Genomic DNA, 25,649 nt, shown 5'->3' with positions numbered 1-25,649 from the left:
GTGCGCATGTGTGAGAGAAAGTGAGGCCGCTCTCAGCTAAGCGACTGTGTTGTCTGACTTTGAGATGGCGATCTGGAACATGGAGCTGTGTCTCATTTCATTTAAATTTAGAAGGCTGCGTCCTCCGGAGGACACATCCTGTGAAGGATGCAGTATACGAAGTGTCCTTAATCAGAATTAAACAAGACGTCCTTCATAGGACACACAGGCGAAAAGGAAACGGGAAGAATCATGTTGCTATGCCAACATGTTCACAGTGTGGGTGCGCTCACACCAGTTAAATGAAAATGTATATATATTTATCAATTTCTACAGTTAACAAGAAATAAAATGTTTCTTGCCTTGCCAGCAAAGTACTGTTCTAAACGTTTAAAAATCACTGAACACTTGTAATCTATAAAATAACACTTGTAGTTCTGTTTACCACAACTATCTATTGAGCTAATACAACTTAAAAAGCAAAAACAAGCGTGACACTACTTACATTTAAGCACGACATCTTTGCTTGCATGTATATCTGCCGGCGCTGCCATTTTTTCAAATAATATAAAAAAAATATCACTGTTATTAAGGGCGATGCAAAGACTTATTAGGTTAGCTGCAGCAGCAAAGGATACACCTCATGTACCCTCCAAAATCCTGTGAAAGAAGGGTGCATTCGAAGGAGGACGCAGCCTTCGAAATGAGACACAGCCATGGTTTGTGTAACATTAGCAACACATTATTAGCTGTTTGATAACGTAGTCAAGCAATCATATGAATTACTGCTATGTGTCCGAGGTTGTAGAGAGCGATTACATAAAACTCATTACCATTCAGATACATCGACTTGTAGACGAGCCTGTATAATTCACTCTTCCACTTCTTCTGAATCAGTGTATGGCTGAATTAACCCAGTTTTTCCACTTGCCATTGTGCAGCATTTACTACTGTAAAGTGTGAGTGGAGACGGGGCTAATTTGCATATTCATGAAAAAAATCCCTGAAATCTGTTAGTTTTCATAAAAACGAACACATGAAAAGATATAAAAGTGCCTATTGCTGACTAAACCTCCAACCATGTTTAATATTTCTCTCTCTCTCTCCGCAGTATCCTCTTTGCTGACATTGAGGGCTTCACCAGTTTGGCTTCCCAGTGTACTGCCCAGGAGTTAGTGATGACCCTCAACGAGCTCTTCGCACGATTTGACAAACTAGCCGCCGTAAGTGTCCATAGAACAGCCCACGCCCTCCACCAAACAGCTTCTTTTTTTTGTTTTTTTAGCAAAACACGGTGGCAAACTGCGATGCAATCATATTAATTCCGCTTGCATCCCACTCACACAGCTGACTGGGATAGACAGGCCCTCCCTCCTGTCAGATGAGTGTTTGCGATCATGCTTCGCACACTGAGCTTCCCGCTGTTTTCCAGCCTAACTATCTCCTCATTATCTCCACCAGTGGTGGTGACTCATCGCAGCCAAGTTGCCATGCACGTATTCTCTGCTGCTGCAGAGAGATATCGCTCAAAGTGGAAACCATCTGGTGGCTGTTCAGATGTTTGCACACTTCCCAAAACCTTTGAGCAAAGACACAAAAAAGTATGCACGCGCACATCGGCCTGATGATCAACAATAGAGGTGTTGTACAGGCTACGGGTTAAATCAAGGCATGCGCTGGGGTGACATTCAGGTGGCTGTCATAAGACCCGGGCCTGCTGCCGCGAGTCCTGTGCCCAGCCCAAGGCTTTCTCTTCTGCTCTCCACTGTTTGATGACTCACTAACTAAGATACCTATAGTACTCCAATAACAATGTATAGTTATCTCAAAAATGACATTTATTTTATCATTTATTCAACCTTACGTTGTTTCAAACCAAGACTTTCTTTCTTCCTTCCAATGTTTGAAGAACGTTCTTGTTCTTTTTCATGCAATTACAATGCATTACTGGAGGTTTCAAGCTTCAAAAAGCATGCAAAAACACCATAAAAGTATCATATATGCTATATTACTCTATTTAATCTTATCATACTTTGATTAACAAATAATGACAGAATTTGAACTTTAAAAAACCTTTTTTGAGCTGTCTGTTGCAACTACACGTTTTTCCAAACAAAATATCTGGACAAATTGGGTTGGATTTTTGAAACCATGAAAGTGGGATGCCAAATTTACTACATAAAAAATACACTGTAGACCCAGATTAAAATCTGACCTTTTTGGAAGCCATTTTGGAACAGCCATTTGGGGTTTTGAGTTTGTTTTGTCTTCATAAATCAAATAAATCCCTATGAAAATCCACACCCTTAAAAGGAAAAACCATGTGCGGTATGTGAAGGGGTTTTAATGGGGGAAAGGCTATATATGTAACACTCCCTGTATGAGATATCCAGTATCACACCCTAATGGCGACTATTAAATTATTTCACCTTTGAGTGAAAGGTTTTATAGAAACGAACGCAAAGATGCTGAACTACAGCAGCTCAAACAGCAGAATTGTATTGTAGGACTCATCGTTGATCCTGTTTACACCATAAACATTACCGATCTTTGTTTCACTGTTTGGTCATTTTCTGTGTGTCTGCAGGAGAATCACTGTCTGCGGATTAAGATCCTGGGCGACTGCTACTACTGCGTGTCAGGGCTGCCCGAGGCCCGTGCCGACCATGCGCACTGCTGCGTGGAGATGGGTGTGGACATGATCGAAGCAATCTCGTGAGTATTACAGTGTTGCTTCTGTTCATCAGACAGGAACAGCAAGGCTTTTGTGTCTTGTTTTAAATGCCTCCCGGGAGATACAAAGAAGACGCTATGGTGAAGCAGGACCTGGCACTTTCCATAAATATAGATACACTTTGATGTCCCATACAAATCTCTCATTTATTATCATAATTCATTATAATAGAATAATAGTTTAGTTTTCTCTCTTAAAATGTACGTCAGCTGGGATATTCAAAGGAAAGACGCTATGGTGAATCATGACCTGGCCTATGGAATGTATTGTGGTCAGAACATTAAAGGTGTCATGAAATGGCTTTTTTTTATTTTGTTGTACTTTTGTCTGAGGTCAACTTCTGACGTTCGCGTGGTTTTTACATTCAAAAACATCATAACGAATAAGTAATAGGCTATTTTCTGCCCTGGTTTTGAGGCTCTCTCCTGCACGCTCGGATTTTATGGGCGTGCCGCACTGAAGACTTGGAAGTAAATGCCCACGGCTATGATTGGATAAGATTTGCATATTTAATGAGCTTTGACGCCCCACGAGTACACCGTGAGGGATTGTTTTGAAGCATGTTGGAAAACGGCAACCGGAATAATTCGTCCCACAGGGTTCGCAAAACGTCTTTATCAAACAAACACAATGATTTATCTCTCATCCACCCGCGATTGATTGGAATGTTATTTTTGTATTACTTGGCCCGCCCGATCGGAGGATATAAGCGTGAACTGTGCATCACACACACACGGGCGCCAAGTACGTTGCAGACTGCATGATCAAAACTGCCGTGATTGTATTTTTCCTTCAAATATCAAGTCAAGAGAGTGAACAACGCACATCAAGAACCACAAATAAAGGATTCTCCAGCCTGTGACAGCGTGCTATGGTATGTTAAGTTATACGCGTACACATAATCAATAGAAAACGATCTGTAACAATGCAATACTGTCACATACAGTATAAAAAACATGTTTTACTCACATTAGTGTGTTGGTTCATTCAATCAAGTCACTTGTTTACAAACGAATCCGTGATCAGAACAAACGCGCAAAGTCTTCCCCACGTGAGCTGGATATTAATTAAAAATAAAGTTCATCTATGCATTCATAATATTGGAATCCGAATTAAGCTTATGCGGTATGTTTAGAAATTCGATGCGGTTTAGCTCTATGTAGGCCTATGTCATGTTAGTGGCACGAGTCGGTGGGCGGGGCTACAGAATCAGGCATTCCTCTTCTTCTGTTGAGGCGGTGCTTCACTACACTCTGACGTCATAGCCTGGCACATTATGAGATCGATCTTTTGCTGGTCCTGGTGTCAATAAAAGCTTTTCTTTGACTAACAAGGAAGTTTTCAGCTCTGAAACTTACAGGATATTCTTATATTACCATGACCTTTTATATGTCAAAATCTCAAGGGAAAGTTGATTTCTCAATTCATGACCCCTTTAAAGGGATAGTTTACCCAAAAAATGAAAAATTCTGTCATCATTTACTCACCTTCATGTCATTCCAAACCTGTAAGACTTTTGTTCATCTTCTGAAAACATAAATAAAGATATTTTAATGAAATCTGAGAGCTTTCTGTTCCTCCATTGACAGTCCACACAACTGCCACTTTGACGCTTCAAAAAGTTCATAAAGAGATCGTAAAACGAATCCATATATATTTTAGCTTCCACAAGAACCAATGAGGTTCATTCTCGTGTGTTACGCAGCACGTTTGAGCCTCTGCAAGAACCAATGAGGTTTGTTCTCATGCATCAAACAGGTTCGGTTTATGTTTGCTAATCAATGTATATATGTGAAACGCTTTCAAACATTCATCCAGTCTCTTTATAAAATGTTGACTAAACCGCTCAATTCATAATATGAATTAGTTTTACGATCTCTTGATGCATCAAAGTGGTAGTTGCGTAGACTGTCAATGGAGGGATCGAAATTTCTCCAATTTCATAAAAAATATTTTCATTATATTTTTAACCGTATTTAGACATTTTGATAACAGGGTTACAAATTTGCAAAAAATAAATAAATCAGCTCATATAAAATTTTGTTTGAATTCCTTTGAAATGTTCATTGATCAATACCTTCTCAAGATTAAGTGCATCTTTTCTCTGACTAACTATTGAAAAAGGAAAAAAATGCTGTTTAGGAGTTTGAGGCCCTATTTTGTTCCCAGTTCATAGAAAGTGCGGCTATTAGTGGACCGTATCAAGGTTCACGGAAAGGCTGAGCTGAGAGAGAACACTTAATCTTATTTACCTGCCTTACTAATCGTGACTAAATTGTTATAAGCATTAGGTTTTTTTCTAGAAACTTTGAATTACCCTCTGTGGGTCTGTCCTTCTAAATAGTCAGGTCAGTCATCTCTTAATTGAGTTGTTTCCAAGTTATTTGTCTTGCGTGTGTGTGGACGTGTCCACAGGCCTGACTTCTCTAATGTTCAGTCTCTCTGAGCAGTTGTTTGTTAAAGCAGGAATGGCGGTGACTGGCTTTCTGCTCCAATGAGCACGTGTCTGTGTTTCTCTGAGCTGCAGCCAGCCGCCCCAGCGCCCCATCACAGGACGAGTCTATTTTCCGCAGACTTGCCTGTCGCCCTCAATGTTCAAAGAAGTTTGATGGCTTGTTTGCTGTGTGATGTCGGGATCAGAATGTGCTGTGTTAACTTGTTGATGTGCTGAGTGGAAAGGTGCATTTCAGGGAGTGCTAAACCACCTTAGGACTTTTTCATAAAGGTATAAAGTGAGAGGATGTCGATGGGTAAGGTTATGAATTATGTCATATATTAAGATGGTAGTTGTGGGATAAAGTGTGCCAGGGTCAAAATGTAGGAAAGACTGGTTAATTGGTCACATTAAAAAAGGGAAAGCTAGCAAAGAGAAACCCACCATTCAAGGAAAATTATCACAATTTTGCCCACTTATAACTTATACTCAAAAGCTATATACAGTGAGGAAAATAAGTATTTGAACACCCTGCTATTTTGCAAGTTCTCCCACTTAGAAATCATGGAGGGGTCTGAAATTGTCATCGTAGGTGCATGTCCACTGTGAGAGACATAATCTAAAAAAAAAAAATCCAGAAATCACAATGTATGATTTTTTAACTATTTATTTGCATGATACAGCTGCAAATAAGTATTTGAACACCTGAGAAAATCAATGTTAATATTTGGTACAGTAGCCTTTGTTTGCAATTACAGAGGTCAAACGTTTCCTGTAGTTTTTCACCAGGTTTGCACACACTGCAGGAGGGATTTTGGCCCACTCCTCCACACAGATCTTCTCTAGATCAGTCAGGTTTCTGGCCTGTCGCTGAGAAACACAGAGTTTGAGCTCCCTCCAAAGATTCTCTATTGGGTTTAGGTCTGGAGACTGGCTAGGCCACGCCAGAACCTTGAAATGCTTCTTACAGAGCCACTCCTTGGTTATCCTGGCTGTGTGCTTCGGGTCATTGTCATGTTGGAAGACCCAGCCTCGAGCCATCTTCAATGCTCTAACTGAGGGAAGGAGGTTGTTCCCCAAAATCTCGCAATACATGGCCCCGGTCATCCTCTCCTTAATACAGTGCAGTCGCCCTGTCCCATGTGCAGAAAAACACCCCCAAAGCATGATGCTACCACCCCCATGCTTCACAGTAGAGATGGTGTTCTTGGGATGGTACTCATCATTCTTCTTCCTCCAAACACGTTTAGTGGAATTATGACCAAAAAGTTCTATTTTGGTCTCATCTGACCACATGACTTTCTCCCATGACTCCCCTGGATCGTCCAAATGGTCATTGGCAAACTTAAGACGGGCCTGGACATGTGCTGGTTTAAGCAGGGGAACCTTCCGTGCCATGCATGATTTCAAACCATGACGTCTTAGTGTATTACCAACAGTAACCTTGGAAACGGTGGTCCCAGCTCTTTTCAGGTCATTGACCAGCTCCTCCCGTGTAGTTCTGGGCTGATTTCTCACCTTTCTTAGGATCATTGAGACCCCACGAGGTGAGATCTTGCATGGAGCCCCAGTCCGAGGGAGATTGACAGTCATGTTTAGCTTCCATTTTCGAATGATTGCTCCAACAGTGGACCTTTTTTCACCAAGCTGCTTGGCAATTTCCCCGTAGCCCTTTCCAGCCTTGTGGAGGTGTACAATTTTGTCTCTAGTGTCTTTGGACAGCTCTTTGGTCTTGGCCATGTTAGTAGTTGGATTCTTAATGATTGTATGGGGTGGACAGGTGTCTTTATGCAGCTAACGACCTCAAACAGGTGCATCTAATTTAGGATAATAAATGGAGTGGAGGTGGACATTTTAAAGGCAGACTAACAGGTCTTTGAGGGTCAGAATTCTAGCTGATAGACAGGTGTTCAAATACTTATTTGCAGCTGTATCATACAAACAGTGATGGGAATAACGGCGTTATAGATAAACGGCGTTACTAACGGAATAATTATTTTCAGTAACGAGTAATCAAACAAATGACTGTTTCTCCCGTTACAACACCGTTAGCATTACTGAGAAAAAAATGCGGCGTTACTATAATTGAGCTCACTGAAGCGGTTTTCATCCGAACAGGCTCTCTGTCAGTTGGACCTGCAACGTGTGTGTGTGTGTGTGTGTGTGTGTGTGTGTATGCGTGCGGGCGTGCATGCCATGCGTGTTGGGGGGTGGGTGGGGTGGTAAACATAACTGATGATAATTGGTGGGTGGGAGACAAGGTTGAGGTTGTTAGGTTGAGTTCACACACACACACACACACGCATATGCATATGCAAAGTCACACACGACCAGGAGGAGTCAGAGCGATGGCAAGTCCAACGACTTCAAAGGTAGCTTTCGCTAACTGGAAGTATACGCGCTACTTTTCTCTCGTTGAGGTGAAAGGTAAGAATGTTTATGTAACGTGTAACTTATGCCCAGGAAGAAAGAGTCTCTCCACGTCGGTGGCAAGTAATTATAATCTAATGAAGCGCCTCACATCATCACAGCCACAACATTAGTGGCTAAAAACCCAGGTGATAACATGAGCTCCACTATCAAAGGAGTAGTACTGATAATATTTACACAATATTTACACTATAGTAGGTCTACTGAAAATATTTACAATAATGTATTGAATTTGACAGGTGTCTCTCACATTGTCCCACAGCAACATTACAATAGTGTACATTAATGTACAATGTTTTATTATAATAATATATTCTATTTAGTGTCCAATTCATTCATTTAACATATTTAATATTGGGGGCATCCAAGTTATTTGACATATTTGAACATTTGAAAAAAAAAAAAAAAAAAGTCACGCAGTAATTACTTTCCTTGGTAATTAGTTACTTTTATAATGATGTAACTCAGTTACTAACTCAGTTACTATTTGTAAGAAGTAACTAGTAACTATAAATAATTACTTTTTTAAAGTAACGTGCCCGACACTGCATACAAATAAATAGTTAAAAAATCATACATTGGGATTTCTGGATTTTTTTTTTTTAGATTATGTCTCTCACAGTGGACATGCACCTACGATGACAATTTCAGACCCCTCCATGATTTCTAAGTGGGAGAACTTGCAAAATAGCAGGGTGTTCAAATACTTATTTTCCTCACTGAATATATACATATTTTGAATAAGTAATCCTTTCACAGATTCCCCTAAACACTTTCTTTTGAGATATCTTTATTTCTATTAAGATGCTTTCTTTTCATTTAAGTTTATTGCTGACACCAGGTTTAGTAGTTTTACATTTGTCTCCTTTACTAGAGGACAACTTAAAAAAGTGACACTTATCTTATGTGGTTCTCCCCACATGCTTCAACATGTAAACAGTTTTCAAAGTTTTTTCTTGTAATACTAGAAGTTTGATATCACCTTCAGAGTTCAAATTTAGCATATTGTTGATGCATGGTATAAATATATATGAATTACAAAATGAACAGCAGGTGTATCTACGTTTTTTTGTCTTTGTGCTCCAGGTTGGTGAGGGAAGTCACTGGTGTCAACGTCAACATGCGTGTGGGTATACACAGCGGGCGTGTCCACTGCGGGGTGCTGGGATTAAGGAAGTGGCAGTTTGATGTCTGGTCCAACGATGTCACCTTGGCCAATCACATGGAAGCTGGGGGCGAAGCAGGGTGGGTTCATGAACTTTGGATTTTTTTTCTGGCCATGTTTTCTCACCTGAATTCCCTTAGTCTCTTCACTTTTACAATCTGAATTTTTTTCATTAACACAAGATATGTTCAGACATGTCTCTCCAGTTATCTTTCTTCACCATAGTTTTGTACGGAATAAATTGCTAGCATACTGCTTTCTGTAGTATGTATACTGTGTATAGTATTTCTGTATGAATCTAATTCCTGACTGAATTACTACTACTACTATCAAAATGTCTAAATATACTTTAAATCATAATATGTGTGATTGTGCAATTTTCTAAAAATAAACCAACACAAAATAGAGAAAAATTGTATATTTATATATATATATAAAATAAATGACAAATTATATAATTATATTAAAAAAATTGAACAGGTATTGTAAGATGTACTATAATATTATGCATCATTCTCCCACAATCTATGTACTTGACTTGATCTTTCTTTTCATCGCAATGGAAATAGAATATCATCCCAACATTTCTTTTTTTTAATGATGAAAATAAATGTTTTATTTTTCAAAATAGAAAGTGCTTCATAATGTTTTCTGTTTCACACACTATAAAAAATGCAAGGCACAGGCAGTACATGAGATATATCCAGCTGCAGAACAGCAGCCACAGAACAGAAGTGAGGGGTGGAGATCATACAGTCTTAATAGAGTTGTAATAGAGTTGAATAATTACCTGTCATTTTCTTTTATTAGATATGAGCTATTTTCACATGGATTTTGATTGAATCGATATATACAGTATTTAATGACAATAGTTTTAAATAAGGTCTCTTTTCAATTTGTATATGCATAAGATATCATGCAGCATTATTTTAAGATCACGTTAATGCCTAGTACAAACAATAGTTTGTTGTTCATACTGCATGATCTTATGAGAGAAAAATTTTAACTTCATATAAATATATATCGATCAGGCATAACATTATGACCTAATATTGTGTTGGTCCCCCTTTTGCTGCCAAAACAGCCCTGACCCGTCGAGGCTTGGACCTCCATTGTTTGGACTTGTTTGTTCAGCACATCCCACAGATGCTCAATTGGATTTGGAGGCCAACACCTCAAACTCGTTGTTGTCTCAAACCATTTTTGCTTTGTGGTAGGACTCATTATCCTGCTGAAAGAGGCCACAGCCAGCAGGGAATACCGTTTCCATGAAAGGGTGTACATGGTCTGCAACAATGGTTAGGTAGGTGGTATGTGTCAAAGTAACATCCACATGGATGTCAGGACCCAAAGTTTCCCAGCAGAACATTGTCCAAAGCATCACTGTGCCTCCGCCGACTTGCCTTCTTTCCATAATGCATCCTGGTGCCATGTGTTCCCCAGGTAAGCGACGCACATGTACCCGGCCATCCTCGTGATGTAAAAGCCAGCCTTCGCTCCCCACGTGTATCAATGAGCCATGACCGCCCATGAGCCTGTCGCCGGTTCACCATTGTTCTTTCCTTGGACCACTTTTGATAGGGGATTGGGAAAGAGTTGCAGTTTTGGTCGTCTAGCCATCACAATTTGGCCCTTGTCAAACTCGCTCAAATCCTTACACTTGCCCATTTTTCCTGCTTCTAACACATCAACTTTGAGGACAAAATGTTCGCTTGCTGCCTAATATAGCCCACCCACTAACAGGTGCCATGATGAAGAGATAATCAGTGTTATTCACTTCACCTGTCAGCGGTCATAATGTTATGATCGGTGTGTATGTATATATGAACATGCATACATATATATATGTGTTTGTATATGTGTATATGTATGTACTATGTATGTTCATCTATATTGCTTTTTCTTTTTGTATTATGCATTCTTGTGTTTCGTAAGCTAGCTTATTTGTCTGGTATTTGCATTTTCCAGGTTTTTTTATTTTTATTTTTTTGTGTGTGTATCGCTTTGTTTGCTTAATAATAATAATAATAATAATTTTTTTTCATTTAAATATTGTAGATATCAATCCAATAAAAATCCATGTGAAAATAGCTCATATCTAATAAAAGTAAATTATGTGTATGCAGTAAATAGAGCAACTCTATTAAGACTGTCTGATCTCTTCCGTTCTGTGGCTGCTGTTCTGAATCTGCTGGTGCTGCAGTTCTGCATCTAGATACTGTTGGTACATTCTCAGTATTCCATTCCGAATCCAAATGTGCTGCTTTTGATTGAGTTCAGGGCAACTCCCTGTCCACATTATGCCAAAGTAGTTTTTATTAAAGTTGTTTTTATCATTTCAGGCGTATCCATATCACCAAGGCCACCCTGAACTACCTGAATGGGGATTATGATGTGGAACCTGGATTTGGTGGAGAAAGAAACGTCTATCTCAAGAAGCACAACATTGAAACCTACCTCATTGTGGGCTGCAGTCAGAAGCGGGTGAGACCTTTTATTTGTCCTGATCAGCTAATTGCATCCGTTCAATTTTATAATAAATTCAGGTCTTTAAGACATTTTAAAGTGTCCCGGCTCTTGTGTATTTCGAATCGCACATTAAAAACATGTGGGTTCGACAAGCTGTGATTCTCTGTTAATATGCACATCCTTTTAAAGCAGAAACACCTAGTGCTCAACAATAGCATGACTCACATGATGCAGGGCAGTAGATGAATGCAAATGAGCTGTGTAGATAAATTCAGGGAAATGTGACGTCAAAAAACAAGCTAGTTAATGACTATGACATTAAAAGCATGGACCGTAATACTGCCCCGGTTTTATATTTCCCTTCACAGAAAGAAGAAAAGGCCATGATTGCTAAGATGAACCGGCAACGTACCAACTCGGTCACTCATAATAGCACTCACTGGACCGACCGGCCCTTCTACAATCACCTGGGTGGCAATCAGGTTTCCAAGGAGATGAAGAGGATGGTGAGGAAGCTACACTTTTGAAAGGGCTGCATTAACCACCCTTGTAGGATGAGAACATTATCTGAGTACTGAAAAACAGTTGGTTTACATTTACTCTAATTGCCATGTCTAAAACCCATTACTGCCTCTGTTGGAGGATAAGGCCTTTGACAGGGGAGGCTTTTTTTGTACCATGTGTTAACTAAGCCAAAACAATCCCAAGGACATTGCTTTAGGGCCACATGTAAAGGGCCTTCTGCCCTTTGTGCAGTCCCAGTTCTTTCATTCAGTTCTTCGCTCTTCCCCGGCTGTGGAACCCGAAGGGAACAGCACTCTAATTAAATAAAGCTGGACTGCCTCACATACCGCCCTGAGGGATTTAATCAGGCAAAGTGGAACCAGCAATTAGTTCCTGTGCGCTCCATGGGAATATCCTTTTTTTTTTTTTTGTCTGAATCACCTGTTCCTTCTCATCTTGGTTAACATAGTAAGAAGAAACAGAAATCCAGCCTAACTTATTCTCTCTATGACAGACACACTTCAAATTGAGTTGTCAAATAAAACCCAACAGGAATACGTTTCCATTATTAAAATAGTTGTCTAAAAGGTTTTTTTTTTCCAGTTCAAGTTTATGATTTAAACATCACATCAGTTTTGAGCCAATCATTCGGGCTCTAGTAAAATATCTACTAATACCATCACGAAAAACACTTTCAAAAGTTTGGGCTCAGTAAGATTTTTCTTTTAAAAATACATTTTTTTTCTCCAGAATGGAGAAAAAAACCTTGGGAGAAATCAGGCTCATCACGATTGTATCACGATTTGCACAAAAATATTAAACAACACAACTGTTTTGAACATGAATAATGTTTCTTGAGCAGCAAATCAGCATATTAGAATGATTTCTGAAGGATCATGTGACGGCTGCTGAAAATTCAGCTTCGTTTCACAGGAATAGATTATATTTTAAAATGTATTCAAATAGAAAACAGTTATTTTATAATGTAATACTATTTCTTTACCAACCCCAAACTTTTGAATGATAGGCAGCATCTTTTGAATGTTTTAAAAATAAGCAGTGTAGTTACAACATCTATCAGCAGAGGGTAGCAGTAAACCCCTTGGTTTTAAGCGTCCTGAACAGCATAACCCAGCAACATTGGCTAAACCAGTGGATTTTGCTTTTGGAATATCTGTTTGTCCAACCAACTGCAGATGGGGGGGGGGGGGGGGGGGGCTGTTTGTAATTATTTCTGCAATTGCATTTGGTGATGATGGTGGCACAGATAAATCCTGTCGGATATATCCTGTCGAAGCTCAGGCTGGCATGTTATTCCCAGATATCATCTGCCTACATAAACAGCGAGCATTGATGAAGGCAGATGAACATGCAGTGTATTCTGACGAGCAGAATATTTGTTTCATAATAACAACAGCACCTCTTTTTGTCTGTTGTATTGTCTAGAGACTTGTGTTGGCCCAGAAGGTGTTGCTCAGTCCAGGAGAGAAACAAATGGTGTAACACATCAACATACTGACTGGGTCATAGTCTCTGTGGAGTGAATACATGGAGGCCTGTGTGTGGGAGTGCATCTCAGTCTACAGAGACTATAAATTTACTGACTATTATTATCCATCTAACAACCTGTCCCATAGATGCTTTTTGCTCCCAATTTAATGGTTAGTGGTTAGAAATTACCATTAAAACAGTCATTTGATATCTAATGGGAATAATTCAGTCTGTTCCTTGACCCACATATCTGCTGTTTTAAAATATATATATATATATATATATTAAGTAAGTAGTCAATTAGCAGATGCTTTTATTCAAAGCACTTATTGTAGAGATTGGGGTTCTCATATTACTGGGTTTCAGCAGTTGTCACCAATGCAATTTTCCATACAAATACCACAGCCAAAACTAAAATATGTTTGGACACATTTGATGGCTTAATTTGTGTTTCTTAGGGTCTATAAAATATTATCTAAAGGCTTTTGCTTAAATGTTTAAAGTCAGTTTTGAAGACAACTATAAATTGTGGTTACATATAAAAACATTTTTTTAACCAAACTAAATTATATTACTTATACATTACTTATATAAGTATAAGTGGCACTCACCGGCCACTTTATTAGGACCCCTTTCAGAACTGCCTTAATTCTTCATGGCATAGATTCAACAAGGTGCTGGAAACAGAGATTTTGGTCCATATTGACATGATAGCATTACGCAGTTGCTGCAGATTTGTCGACTGCACATCCATGATGCGAATCTCTCGTTCCACCACATCCCAAAGGTGCTCTACTGGATTGAGATCTGGTAACTGTCGAGGCCATTTGAGTGTAGTGAACTCATTGTCATGTTCAAGAAACCAGTTTGAGATGATTTAAGCTTTGTGGTATGGCGCGTTATCCTGCTGGAAGTAGCCATCAGAAGACGGGTTACACTGTGGTCATAAAGGGATGGACATGGCCCACAACAACACTCAGGCAGGCTGTGGCATTTAAAAAAAAAGCTCAATTGGTACTAAGGGTCCCAAAGTCTGCCAAGCAAATATCCTCCACACTATTACACCAGCCTGAACTGTTGATACAAGGCATGCTTCCATGTTGTTTACGCCAAATTCTAGCTTAGAAACATGGAACGGTTTGAAATGTCGAGTATCTTTTGCTGCTTGTATAAAGCATTCCACATTATATGGCATCTGTCTTTGTAGGCAGTGGCTTACTTAGTTTTGTAACTTCTAATGTTTGTGTGAAATCATAGTTAAAACCCCCCCAAGGAAAAGACAAAACACCAATCGCTAAAGCACATGTGCATCATGAGCCTATTTGGTGTCCTCTCCATGTTTCCCATGTCCTACCATGACAAATCAATGCCTCATCAGCCAGCTCTGTTTACTGCTGTTCTCAGTGGGATCTGAATGTTAACTTTTAACCCAAAACAGAGAGCTTGTGGTCACAAATCCAGCCACCTGAATCAGCTCTCAGCTTGCTTATACACAAAGTCAGTCAACATGTGTTTGGTTATATCAATACAGTAATATTAAATCCTCAGTCTCACAGCAGTTATTATATGTTTATTTTATCCCCCAATCCCTCCCTCCTCTCTTTCTTTATCTCTTGTAAATGTGTTAATCACTAGTCTGTTATGTGCTGTATGACAGTATAAGAAGTTAATAGAGATTTATGTGTGGAATGTAGGGGCTCATTTTGGAATGGAGTTTTTGGCAAATCATTTTTAATACTCAAATACGAAAAGAAGAATGTGGTCCAAACATCTTCCAGGGAAAAAAAGTTTTCATCTGCTTTTTGAATTCACTCAACCCCTATAATCATGAAGTGTTCTTGCCCTAGTTTTGTTGAAGCTTTCCAGAAGGGGACACTGTTGTGCTGACTGTACAAATGCAGATATTCTAATGCTCTTTCATTCTGCGTTGATGTATAATGCATTTTCTCTTCCAATTTTGTTGCAGGGATTTGAGGATCCTAAAGACAAGTGAGTATATGGAACACATCTCCCTATCTCTAATCCTGCATGCTAATTATTTTATTAATAGATGAATACGGAATTTGTTATACACTATACACAACTGTTCAAAAGTTTGGAGTCCGTAACATTTTTAAACAAGCCTCTATTTAAGAAATGTAATAAATGTCTTTACTCTCACTTTTGATCAAGTATGCATCCCTTGTGAATAAAAGTATTAATTTCTGTCAAAAAAAAGTACTGACCCCAAACTTTTGAATGGCGCATATATAGCTTTATATATATATAAAGTAAAACTTATATGATCAAACTTCAGACTCTTAGTTCTGGTTGGATGAGGTTAGATGAAATTGGATGGGTGCAGGTCAGGACACTATAGCTAACTTATGTAAGTGAGGAAAGCAAAATACCCAAAAAGTCTTCATACAGTGAACTACCAGTAAAATTGATAAAAATGTGGGACCAAAATTATTCAGACACTTTGACCTGACCATGTTTTGCTTGAGTGTTTTTTCGTTAATTGCTAATGCGACCTTTTACACCACAGACTGAACAAAATGAAGCATTGCTTGGTAATTGGTTGACCTAAATTGGTATTATCCAATTGTGTACTTAAATTTAACAGCTGACAGCTGATTGGTTGATTGTAATCCATTGCATACCTTATCAAAGTATTCTGACATTATCAAGATGAGTTTGTCTGACACAGTTTAACTCTGAGTTCTTGTCATATTTTATTATCATTTTCTAAACTATAGTGAATAAACTGTGATAATATGAGAAAATGGTGAAGGTGTCTGAATACATTTTGGTTTGACTGTATAAGTAGGCCTGTGTATAATCTGTGCCATCTGTCATGTTTTCTATACTGATTATAGGGAAAAATCTGCATAATGGATTAAATAATGGTAAAAATGGGTGAAAAGGAGTTAGCTCTGCTACAATTGTTTGTAGTTAAAAGACATTTATTTATTTTTTACTGTACAGTAAGTTGGAAAAACAAATAAATGGTGGGAAAAAACAAAACTACGCAGGAGACTGGGGAAGCGTTGAACTTTGTAAATGATGTACGTTCCTAGTCTGCAGAAAACTGCTGAGCTGTTGGCAGAGATTTCATATAGGCCTAATTACTAAGACTACACATTTATTTTTATAAAAAAATATATTACTAAAATATATTAATGTAATAATAAATGAACTTCCAAAGACACAAATTAACGAATCAACATGTGCACATAGTATGAGCGTTTCCATCACTTTTACAGTGGTGTTGAAATATGCTTTTAGAAACTGGAATTCTGGCTCTCTTGATACTTATGAATCACTGTGCTTGTCTTATTAACTAGTCGGCAGATATCTAAAGGTGTAAGTACAGATATGCACATCGGTTTGCTTCTCTAGGCAATTCATAATCAAACCTTACAAACCCATTGTAAAGTTTCAAATACTTTAAGTTCTTAATACTTAAGCACATGGCTGATAGTAGTTATTGAAGTGCTTGAACTCTAGCAGATGATTTGTTCTCTCTCAACATAATACTCTTAGTTTCACTGACAATCATATCAAGGCTGTTAATCATGGTGATTCTGAGCTGCCCTTTACCTTGTTTTTTGTGTTTTTTGGGGGGTGTGGTGCTGCTACTTTTTGGTGGTCTAGCTGTACACTCACCTAAAGGATTATTAGGAACACCATACTAATACTGTGTTTGACCCCCTTTCACCTTCAGAACTGCCTTAATTCGACGTGGCATTGATTCAACAAGGTGCTGAAAGCATTCTTTAGAAATGTTGGCCCATATTGATAGGATAGCATCTTGCAGTTGATGGAGATTTGTGGGATGCACATCCAGGACACGAAGCTTCCGTTCCACCACATCCCAAAGATGCTCTATTGGGTTGAGATCTGGTGACTGTGGGGGCCATTTTAGTACAGTGAACTCATTGTCATGTTCAAGAAACCAATTTGAAATGATTCAAGCTTTGTGACATGGTGCATTATCCTGCTAGAAGTAGCCATCAGAGGATGGGTGCACGGTGGTCATAAAGGGATGGACATGGTCAGAAACAATGCTCAGGTAGGCCGTGGCACTAAGGGGCCTAAAGTGTGCCAAGAAAACATCCCCCACACCATTACAACACCACCACCAGCCTGCACAGTGGTAACAAGGCATGATGGATCCATGTTCTCATTCTGTTTACGCCAAATTCTGACCCTACCATCTGAATGTCTCAACAGAAATCTAAACTCATAAGACCAGGCAACATTTTTCCAGTCTTCAACTGTCCAATTTTGGTGAGCTCGTGCAAATTTTAGCCTCTTTTTCCTATTTGTAGTGGAGATAAGTGGTACCCGGTGGGGTCTTCTGCTGTTGTAGCCCATCCGCCTCAAGGTTGTGCGTGTTGTGGCTTCACAAATGCTTTGCTGCATACCTCGGTTGGTACGAGTGTTTATTTCAGTCAAAGTTGCTCTTCTATCAGCTTGAATCAGTCGGCCCATTCTCCTCTGACCTCTAGCATCAACAAGGCATTTTCGCCCACAGGACTGCCGTATACTGGATATTTTTCCCTTTTCACACCATTCTTTGTAAACCCTAGAAATGGTTGTGTGTGAAAATCCCAGTAACTGAGCAGATTGTAAAATACTCAGACCGGCCCGTCTGGCACCAACAACCATGCCACGCTCAAAATTGCTTAAATCACCTTTCTTTCCCATTCTGACATTCAGTTTGGAGTTCAGGAGATTGTCTTGACCAGGACCACTCCCCTAAATGCATTGAAGCAACTGCCATGTGATTGGTTGATTAGATAATTGCATTAATAAGAAATTGAACAGGTGTTCCTAATAATCCTTTAGGTGAGTGTATATTAAGTTAAAGAATAAGAGGGGAGGAAGAAGGTGGAAAAACTATGTCTCGTCTTGTGTTATCTAGACATTTCATTTTCAGAAACACGCAAGAAAACCTGAACCCAGAGGATGAGGTGGATGAGTTTCTGGGCCGCGCCATTGATGCTCGGAGCATCGACCGGTTACGGTCCGAACACGTCAAGAAATTTCTGCTGACATTCCGAGAACCTGACCTGGAGAAGAAGGTATGGCTTTCATTTACGTGACCAATGATAAGATAAACCTCAACACCACAGCGTGGTTTATTAGCTAATGCTAATCCGCATGGAACATGAACATTTTTGTTCCATGGAACACAGAAAGGAGAAATTTAGCTAAATGTTCACAAAATGTTCAAAATATTATTAATAAATACTGTAATAGTTTTTGTTTTAAAATAGGCAAATGCTTAAGAGTCAGTGATTGGATCATTATTGCACTGAATATCAGGTTTCTAGCGTGTTAGATGTTAGCCCTAATGATCGATGAAATGTGTAGCTTTTCATTTTTTAAGCAACCATGTAGGAAGACACATCATGGCCATATTCCAGGATGACAAGGTCAAGATGCATCAGGCTCAAATTGTGAAAGAATAGTTGGGAGGGAGCATGAAGAATCATTTACTTTGTAAAGCACTTTGTAAAGTCTACTCCAGCACATCCCAAAGACTTTCAATGAATTTAAGGTCTGGGCTCAGAGGTGCCAATTCATGTGTGAAAATGTTCTTCCAACCCTTCCAACCATTCTTTCACAATTTGAGCCTGATGCATCTTGACATTGACATTGTCAAATCAAAAGGTTTTCTGAAGCCATGTAAAGTCTTCAAAAAGTCTTCAAAAATGAACATTGTTTACATTGTTGTCCAATGAAAATCTTTATTAGACCTTATATCAACTGATTATGTGTTTTTAATGCATGATAAGCTTAAACAATTGGTTTTTCATGCTATATTGGACATTGTAGTTTGCCAGATCTACTGATTTAAATGTGTCATCAAGATAAAAAATTTAGACTTCTTGGGGTTTAATTGTAAATTGCGTGACTTGTGAGCATGAACTAACCATTTAGCAGATCATTAGTTAATGTTACTGCTAAAGCGTTCCTTTAATTGCATAGCAAAAATAAAGCAGAGAGCCAATCAGAAGTCTATTATGTTAGTACTGTTGTTCAGGCAGCCTAAAAGTATTCAGCATAGCTCAAAGATGTGGCATACTGCTAAGATGAATAGAGGCAATGAAATTCAAGGTCCAGGTTCGGAATGAGTCAGAAACTGACGTCTTTATGCTGCGCTGTGATTGAAGTCATTTTGTGGTGTTACCTTCAAAACATTTGTCACCACTAACCTCCCCCACCTCAAAGAGATGCCCAAACTTTCTCAGAAAAGATGGAGTTTTTGTGACTGTGTAGGAGACTGCAGAGAAGGTGACGAAAGGGTAATGGAAGGGAAGTCTCTCAGCCTTTGCATTTACGTTCTCCTCCTCCATCAGCAGTTGCATACACTTTTGGCACTTTGTATGCTGGTTCTTATAAACTTTTAGCACTGATTAGATGACTCTTTCAGAGACTTGCCTCTGGTTTGTATCGGAGATAATTATTGCTTTTGTTGTCTTTCATTGTCTGTGTCCAGAATGTCTTGCAATTATCCTTCATAAGCTTTGTCTGAAGAAATTCACTTGTTATTTTGTTAGATATTTTACATAGAATTTTGTTTAGTTTTTTTTAAATAAAGACTTCGTTCTTTTATTTAAAAAGGATGCATTAAATTGACCAAAAGTGACAGTAAAGACCTTTATGTTTCCAAAGATTCGTGTTTCAAATAAATGCTGTTTTTAACCAAAAGTATCCTGAATTTTTAACATAGTTTCCACAAAAATATGAAGCAGAACAACCTCTTTTCAACATTAATAATAAGAAATGTTTCTTGAGCAGCAAATCAGCATATTAGAATGCTGATCATGTGACACTGAAGACTGTGAGAGTAATGTCTGCTGAAAATTCAGCTTTGCCATCACAGGAATTATTTACAATTTGAATTATTAAAATACAAAACAGCTACTTTAAAGTGTAATAATATTTCACAATATTACTAATATTACTGCATTTTTGGTCAAAGAAATGTAGCCTTGGTGAACATGACATCTATCAAATTTTTTTTTATAAATATTGCTGAACACAAACTTATGTAGTGTGTATATATATATGGGGCATTTTATTTATTTATTATTGATTTGTGTTCTAGGCGAGATATTTGCATGTATAAGACATGTTGGTCTAGTGGTGCAGTAATACTTTTTTTATTTATTAATCTTAATGTAAATGTCAACATTTACTAATACATTATTAAAATCAAAAATTGTATTTGTTAACATTTTTTAATGCACTGTAAGCTAACATCGCTAACTGTTCATTGTTTGTTAAACTATTATGTTAACAAAGATTAATAAATACTGTAACAAATGTACAAATTGCGCAATGTTAATTAATGTTATTTTATACATTACCTAATGAGACCTTATTGTAAAATGTTAAAAAAAAATTATAAACCAAGCAAAACTGCAACTTTTTAAATATTTAATATTTTCAGAGTTCCCTTTGTTGTGGTAAACCTGGATACATTAGGCAATTTTACAGTTGTGATTTCCAGGCCTGGATATGTTTTAAAATGTAAAAGCTTAAAACTTCTCGTACATTTATTTGTTTCTAGTTATACTCTGCTAAAATATTTAACAATTAACTTGAGTTAATATGTATACATACACTCCCTTCTGTCAGTTAAACACTACTTTCACATGCCATTTAAACAGTTTTTGTGACCCCACTCTTTTCTCTCGTCTTTCCTCACCTTCTATCAGTACTCCAAACAGGTAGACACCAGGTTCGGAGCATACGTAGCCTGCGCCTCCCTCGTCTTTTTATTCATCTGCTTCATTCAGATTGTCATCGTGCCGCAGTAAGTACACTACAGTTAAAACCTGATCCTAGCAAATGTTTTCTAATCCATTCAAACAAGCCACAGGCTCAGAGAAGGTTTTGTTTGAATTTGAAAGGGAGTGTCACATACACAGAAGCTTTCATTATGTTTGACTTTGTAAAGGTGAAGACAGTTATTACCTGAGCAGCCAACATATTCAAAGCAGGTCTCTCCTCTCAGTCAGACGCAATGTTAATTATGACATTATTATAATAATTCTGTTTAAAATGACATACAGCTATTTTCTATTCACCTGGTTTCCTCTCTATACCTGTGTGTTGTTGTTGTTGTTTTGCAGCTCCGGGCTGATGCTAGGCTTCTATATAGTGTGCCTGGTCATCTTGATGGCTGTCATGTTCATCTCAGCCATTTACTCCTGTTTTGGGGTGAGTGAAATATTGGTGTTTTACACATGAAATATAGCCTATACAATGTTAATGTGTAATATAATGAAGTTCTGATATAATAATAATGCTATGTATTCTATAGTAATATTGTTATTATTAACTAATTAGATAATAAATAGTTATTAAAAATAATATTAGAAATTAAAGAGATTATTAGTAATAATAGAGGTCAAACCTAGAGCAACATGCCCTCTTTTGTCTCTAAAGTGCAGCAAAACACAAAAACAAGCCCCAATAACATAATACATCTTTACACATCCTTCACAGACCATTTCCTAACAATCTCACAAACACATCTTCGCTAAATCCAAGTGTTTATCAACCTTCTCCACTAAAATAACCTGAGCGGTTTTGATTGATATTGAGCTTTTAGCTTTGAGCAGGTCTCCAGAGACAATGAGTCACACAGAGCAAAGACCGAGACACAATAAAGTGCTGGCAGCTCATTTGTGCATGCTGAAGTGGAACTGTCACTGCACCGCTCCATGGGGCGTCACAGGTCTTTCCTTAGAGATGCTCTGGAATTCTGAACTTCCTGACCCATAAAAAGTCTTTCATAAATGCCTGTTCGTTTCTCTACAGAATCTCTGCTTTAATGTTTAATAATTTATTTCTTTTTTTATTATTTTCTTTATTAAAGTTGAGTTTTCTTCAGCCATTACTAGGCATGCACCAAAATTTCAGCCGAGTAATGATTATTTTTGTTCAGTCTGTGGTGTAAAAGGTCGCATTAGCTAGTAAAAGATTATATCTGGGGCCGGTTGCATAAACTGCTTAGACTAGTCTTAAAAGTCGTCTATTTTTTTCTTCAAGACTGTTCTTAACTTTTTAAAGTCAGTTACATTAAAGCAGCACTAGGTAACTTTTCAACCTTTATAATATATTTTCAAGACTCTTGTGATGATACATCGACTTACAATAGGTTGAATGACACGTCTGCCATAGCCTGACGGGGTCTGTATCGTTTTTAATCGTACTTTTAAACTTCGGGTTTCGGGTAGTAACCCGAGAACAAAAAGAACTACAAAATTCGACTGCTTTACGGCATATACGTCACTTCCACCACCACCCCCACTTCCTTAAATTCGGACGTGCGAGCCCAACTATCATTTGTTTGCCGAATGTTATAGTCATGGCCGAAGCAGCACAGAAAAATAAGAAAGCAAAGGTTTTGTCGGAGGAAAGCAAAAAGAGGAAACGAGAAAGTGATCGGATTAAAGGCAGGACGAGGATCAACATTGGGCCAGCGTTTGCTCGTTGGCGTGAGCTGAAGGAGGAGGGGCTACATTCTTGCAAGTAAATACATAAGACGTACTAAATCATATTTTAGGATACCTAACATGTCTGTGATATTGGTTTATTTGTCTTGCCTCAAGCTATAATGCAAATCGATTTTTCAAATTTGCAGATTCATCTATGGTATCTTGATATTATAATATTGACGATATATGGTTATTATTACCTACCACTCAAACATTGAATTGAAGTATCATATAGATTCTGTAAAACGGGAACCAATAGACTAGGCTACTATAATGACGCTGGCTTGTAAACGTGAGCATCGCGATCATTTGGCGTTTGAAAAAAAATAAAACCCATGAAATGATATTCATATGACATGCTGAAACATATGCCACTGTACCTGGGATGAAGACATTTCACACGCGACGCAAGCAGAACACCTGCATGTGAACTCCTGCAGTGTTCGGGGCTATCATAGTTGTCATGTCAACAAATGCACGTGCGATGCATCCCCTGATGTAGAATGACAGAGTTTACGACAGTAGTAGAGCACAATACTGTTTCCCAACTGTAGGAGGACCCCGAGAGCAAAACCTACCTAGTGCTGCTTTAAAATTTAGATTAGATTAGTTCTTAAGACACAGTCTAAACATAATGGCTAGGTTTATGCAACTGGCCCCAATACTTTAGGCTTGACTGTCATTTTTGGTTTCACTCTCGCGCAGCATTTTTTTGTAACTTCGCGAGCGGTTCCGCTTCCGAAGATGCACAACTTAAAAGTGACTTTGCTGAGCAGGGAAGTCTATACCGACACCCGGTTTGCCCTGCTCTGCTCAGTCGCTCATGGCCTAAAGGAACGCTCAATTCATGTACCGCTCAGGCTCACCAGAAAAGCAAACTCTGCTCAAATAATGTGCCAACATGAAATTTCTCTGTAGTAGACTTGTTTCTGTTTGCAATAGTCCTATACTGTGCTGTAACATGGTGTGGTATAGCCATGATGGTAAAATGATGCTACCCTCGCATTTACTGATCCACTCCAAGCCTACGCTCTACTCACATGCTCTGATAATAATAGCTTTGTAGCACAATACTTTAATTTATAATATAATTTTACATTTTATCAAAATAAATCTGTTACATCTGATTATGTTGCATAGAACTGAATGAAGAATAATATATTGACATATTTAATATTCATTTTAAATATTTTCTGTCCAATTTTGGTGTGTTACTTTAAATAAAAGTGATTATTGGCTTAAATTCAGAATCAATAAAATTATTAAATTTAATTATAAAGTGCATCCAGAATTTTTGGTTTCGGCCCAGAATTTTCATTTCGGTGCATCCCTAGCCATTACTCCAGTCTTCAGTGTCCCACAATCCTTCAGAAATCATTCTAATATGCAATTTATTTCAAGCTTTGAGTAGAAAGTTCAAAACAGCAGCTCTTTTATTAAACAATTTTTTTGATTTTCATAATGCGACAGCAAAACTTTTTCAGATACTGTGGTATTACCTCTAATCATGTTTTTTTTCTATTGACAGTTTTTCCCTGTGCCTCTGCAAACTCTGTCTAAAAGGATTGTTCAGTCCAGGCTAAACAGCACCCTGGTGGGGGTTTTTACAATCGTGCTGGTCTTTCTCTCCGCTTTCATTAACATTGTGAGTCACACAAAAGTCTTAACCTTAAAATGTAGTGCTTTATTGCCTTTGATATTTAGCCATATAGCCATACAACTAACACTTAACCTGTGTCACATTATTTAAAGACTTACAGGACCTGAGGCACCAAACAGAATTGCAAAAATAGAAATCTTTAGTTGCAATCATGTATAGTGTTGATAGTGACACTGAAATCATCTGCTTTTAAGTAATTAACTTTTGACATTGAAAAGTTTGTTTATAACGTGATCTGTTGTGGATTCATTAAATAATGTTACATAAGTATTCATCTGAGAAACTATTTTATCCGTCCTTTAGTTCACCTGCAGTACAGATGACCTGAAGACGTGTTTAGGGCAGGAGTTTAACATCACCCCCAGAGATGTTAACGCTTGCCACGTCCGCAGCTCTTCCTTCAACTACTCTCTCTGGTCTCAGGACAGCCTCTGCAACAGCTCGTCACCCACCTGCAATTTCCCAGAGGTGTGGCAATATTCTCAGATCAGCTCAGTTTCGTAGTTTTGCAACTTTTGATCAGCTTGAAACCAGCTAGAGTACCGTGTTCCAAAAAAACAGCTTCAAGACTTTAATCTGGATTTTCCTGCAGCGATAGGTCTTTGCATTTTTTTAGGCACTGCTCTGAAATGCTTGTCTTTTGATCAATCATACATGGAACAAGTTGAAAGGAAAACGAAAGAGTAATGTCTGAATGTTTTTCTCTTCCTCTGCAGTACTTCTCATCATGTGTGCTGCTCAGTTTGCTGGCCTGCTCAGTGTTCCTACAGGTCAGCAGTATTGGTAAACTCATCCTCATGCTCTTCATCGAGATCCTGTATGTGCTTATCATGGAGGTGCCTGAGGTCAGCCTGTTTGACAATGTGGACCTGCTGGTCATGGCCAATGCCATGTGAGTATCTGGATTTTAGCCAACATCATCATCATCATCCTTCTTATCATTTATTTTGCTGTATTTTAAATGTTGGTCTTTTTTTACATATGGGTGGTTATCTCTTTCAAATTTATGGGACTGCTAAATATTCCCTAGATTTTTTTCTATATCAGAGTTGTAACTGAAAATAATATAAACTATAGTTCAAAAGTTTGGAGCCGGTAAGATTTTTCAATGTGTTTGAAAGAAGTCTCTTATGCTCATCAAGGCTGACTTTATTTGATCAAAAATACAGTAAAAACAGTAATATTGAGATATCACTATTAAACATAGCTGTTTTCTATTTGAATATACAGTATTAAAAATTGTAATTTATTCCTGTGATGGCAAAGTCACTTTTTGTAGG

The 25,649-nt window shown here is 38.2% G+C and overlaps 1 protein-coding gene across 1 annotated transcript in view; it reads left to right on the top strand.

Moving 5' to 3' along the window:
• adcy5 (adenylate cyclase 5) overlaps nucleotides 1-25,649 on the top strand; it is a gene marked incomplete at its 5' end in the record, with an annotated part of 100,042 nt that overhangs the window by 66,354 nt on the left and 8,039 nt on the right. Inside the window, 12 exons of the mRNA XM_079822146.1 lie at nucleotides 1,091-1,202; nucleotides 2,567-2,694; nucleotides 8,664-8,822; nucleotides 11,085-11,226; nucleotides 11,580-11,717; nucleotides 15,173-15,195; nucleotides 18,131-18,275; nucleotides 20,922-21,019; nucleotides 21,339-21,426; nucleotides 24,238-24,354; nucleotides 24,673-24,837; nucleotides 25,086-25,261. Coding sequence (XP_079678272.1) covers nucleotides 1,091-1,202; nucleotides 2,567-2,694; nucleotides 8,664-8,822; nucleotides 11,085-11,226; nucleotides 11,580-11,717; nucleotides 15,173-15,195; nucleotides 18,131-18,275; nucleotides 20,922-21,019; nucleotides 21,339-21,426; nucleotides 24,238-24,354; nucleotides 24,673-24,837; nucleotides 25,086-25,261 — 1,491 coding nt within the window. The remainder of the gene's footprint in view (nucleotides 1-1,090; nucleotides 1,203-2,566; nucleotides 2,695-8,663; nucleotides 8,823-11,084; nucleotides 11,227-11,579; nucleotides 11,718-15,172; nucleotides 15,196-18,130; nucleotides 18,276-20,921; nucleotides 21,020-21,338; nucleotides 21,427-24,237; nucleotides 24,355-24,672; nucleotides 24,838-25,085; nucleotides 25,262-25,649) is intronic.

This window comes from Gobio gobio, assembly GCF_949357685.1.
Source record: "Gobio gobio genome assembly, chromosome: 7".
Taxonomy (NCBI): domain Eukaryota; kingdom Metazoa; phylum Chordata; class Actinopteri; order Cypriniformes; family Gobionidae; genus Gobio; species Gobio gobio.
This window is presented reverse-complemented; position numbering and strand designations above follow the sequence as displayed.